We start from the raw sequence: 2,173 nt of genomic DNA, 5'->3' as shown, positions 1-2,173 counted from the left end.
GGTGAGTATATAGGAGTTCATTAGACTATTTTCCTCTACTTTTGCATATGATTAAAAATGTCCATATAAAAAGTTTAAGCACATGAGCTAAAATTATAAAATTATTTACATGCGGCTTGGCACCAGTCACATGGCTGGTTCGAATCCAGCACAGGCCAGCCAAAACAACAATGACAACTGCAACCAAAAAATAGCTGGGCATTGTGGCAGGTGTCTGTAGTCCTAGCTAGTTGGGAGGCTGAGGCAAAAGAATTGAGTAAACCCAAGAGTTTGAGGTTGCTGTGAGCTGTGACACCATGGCACTCTACCCAGGGTGACATAGTAAGTCTCTGTCTCAAAAATAAATAAATAAAATTTACATGCATATGCATACATTTTATTCATATATCTTCATATATGTACACCCACAGAGAGAGAGCATGTGTGTTTGTTTTACCCTATAAGCTGAAATATGGACAATACTCAAAATGGCCAATCCCAGGAGGCCAATTTTCTTGTATTAGTACTTTCCGTGTGATCAATAATGTTATCTACATGTTAAGTAGACGCTTCTGTTCAACTGAATGTTGGAAAAGTTTTATTTTCTTAGAGAGCCTTACTAATCAATTTCTATGATATCTTAGAACAGAAAATTAATCACAACAGTATCTGTAAAAGGAAGACAGACGGCCGTGTGTTACAAAGCACCAGGACACACATACTGAATGATTTCCAGCTGACTCTGGATACTGTTGGCTTGGCTGCGGGCACTGCTGGCTTTCTCGGTAAGTCCTGTTATTTCAATTTCATGTTCACTTATCAGCTGTTCAATCCTATAAAAAGAATGTGGAGATTGTTATTTGATGCAGGATATTTTGCCTCACTGTGAATTATTCGAAACATTAATGATTTTCAACATGCTCAAATTTAGTACTTTGCTTTGGCTTTGTACAGATTTAAATGTAAGAAAAAAAACAATTTTTAACATGAGTTTGCCACAAACCTATGGGAAAAAAAGTTCTGTGTTTCAGTGCTTTTTCGGTTTTGAAACTGCAGATGAAAGACTGTAAAATTGTGCTAAGTTTCACTGTGTCTTTCCACATCTCAGCCAGAGGCCCACCTGTCTTGATGCTGTTGAAGAAGTAGTTCTATTTTGCTTTGTGATTCAGATTTCAGTACTTCAAGCTGATCCTCTACCTGGGTTTTTTAAAAAGACATTGATTTAGGAACTGGTAAATATAAAGCTTTAAAGATGTAGTAATTTTCAACTAAAGGAATGTTTCAGAAAAATGAAAATAGAAATAATACTAAAATCAGATACATTCTATTGCTGTATTTTGTTAGATCTTTTACATAGGCTCTCATGAAGTTATACATGGAAATCAAGAAGAAAGATGGAAATTACTTCTGTTATTTCAGAGAAAAAATAAGAACTTGGCTTACTTTAAAAATTTTTGAAAGTCTTATGCTTAATGCTGTTCTCTTAATGCATTTTTAAAAATTATGGGTACAAAATAGTTGTATATCTTTATAGCGTACGTGAGGTATTTTGTTATATTCATCCAATATGAATTAATCAAATCAGGGTAATTGGGGTATTCATTTAATGCATTTTTAACATAAAATTGAAGTAGTGTTCTCACCACTTACTGGAAATATCCTCCCTTTAAGATAAGAAATCTCTGTGTCTAAGTCTCTTAGGATTTTACTAATAGCTGAGGCCAAGTTGCGGAAGTGCATAGTAGATATGCTGTCGTGTTCATAGATTTTCTTGCCTGAGCCTTCTTCGAAGTCGGCCAGGACGGAGCGAATCTCCTGGAGCACGCCCTCGTGACTCAGCATCACTTTCCGTAGCTGCTCTATCTGTGAGTTGCTGTCTTTCAGCATGTCCTCCTTAAGGGATTTGGAAACTTCCAGTTCATGAACTGTATTTTGAAGCTGATTTCTCAGATCCTCCTGGGACTGACTCTCCCTTCGTCTATGAAATAAATGAAAGAAATAATGGTGAGAAAACTCACATTCACACAAGGATTTTTACTACAAAGAGGAAATTCTGAAATAATCTCGGGGAATGAATCCAACCTGATGTCAGCCATGGCGTCCCTCTCCATCTGCATCTCCTGGAGTTTGGTCTGCAGATCGATGACTGACTGCCGCAGATAAAACTTCTGTTTCTCATGCAATTCATTGCTCT

The 2,173-nt window shown here is 36.8% G+C and overlaps 1 protein-coding gene across 1 annotated transcript in view; it reads right to left on the bottom strand.

The window, feature by feature from the left end:
* Positions 1-2,173, bottom strand: part of CCDC158 (coiled-coil domain containing 158) — a 56,461-nt gene that overhangs the window by 46,972 nt on the left and 7,316 nt on the right. Inside the window, exons 3-6 of the mRNA XM_003790125.2 lie at positions 2,062-2,171; positions 1,630-1,957; positions 1,100-1,176; positions 702-812 (exon numbers count right to left, since the gene is read on the bottom strand). Of these exons, the coding sequence (XP_003790173.1) occupies positions 702-812; positions 1,100-1,176; positions 1,630-1,957; positions 2,062-2,171 (626 nt within the window). The remainder of the gene's footprint in view (positions 1-701; positions 813-1,099; positions 1,177-1,629; positions 1,958-2,061; positions 2,172-2,173) is intronic.

The sequence above is a fragment of the Otolemur garnettii genome, unplaced genomic scaffold (assembly GCF_000181295.1).
Source record: "Otolemur garnettii isolate 467f Iridium unplaced genomic scaffold, OtoGar3 scaffold00039, whole genome shotgun sequence".
Lineage (NCBI taxonomy): Eukaryota > Metazoa > Chordata > Mammalia > Primates > Galagidae > Otolemur > Otolemur garnettii.
Note: the sequence above shows the minus strand (reverse complement) of the source record. Positions and strands in the feature narration are given on the sequence as shown.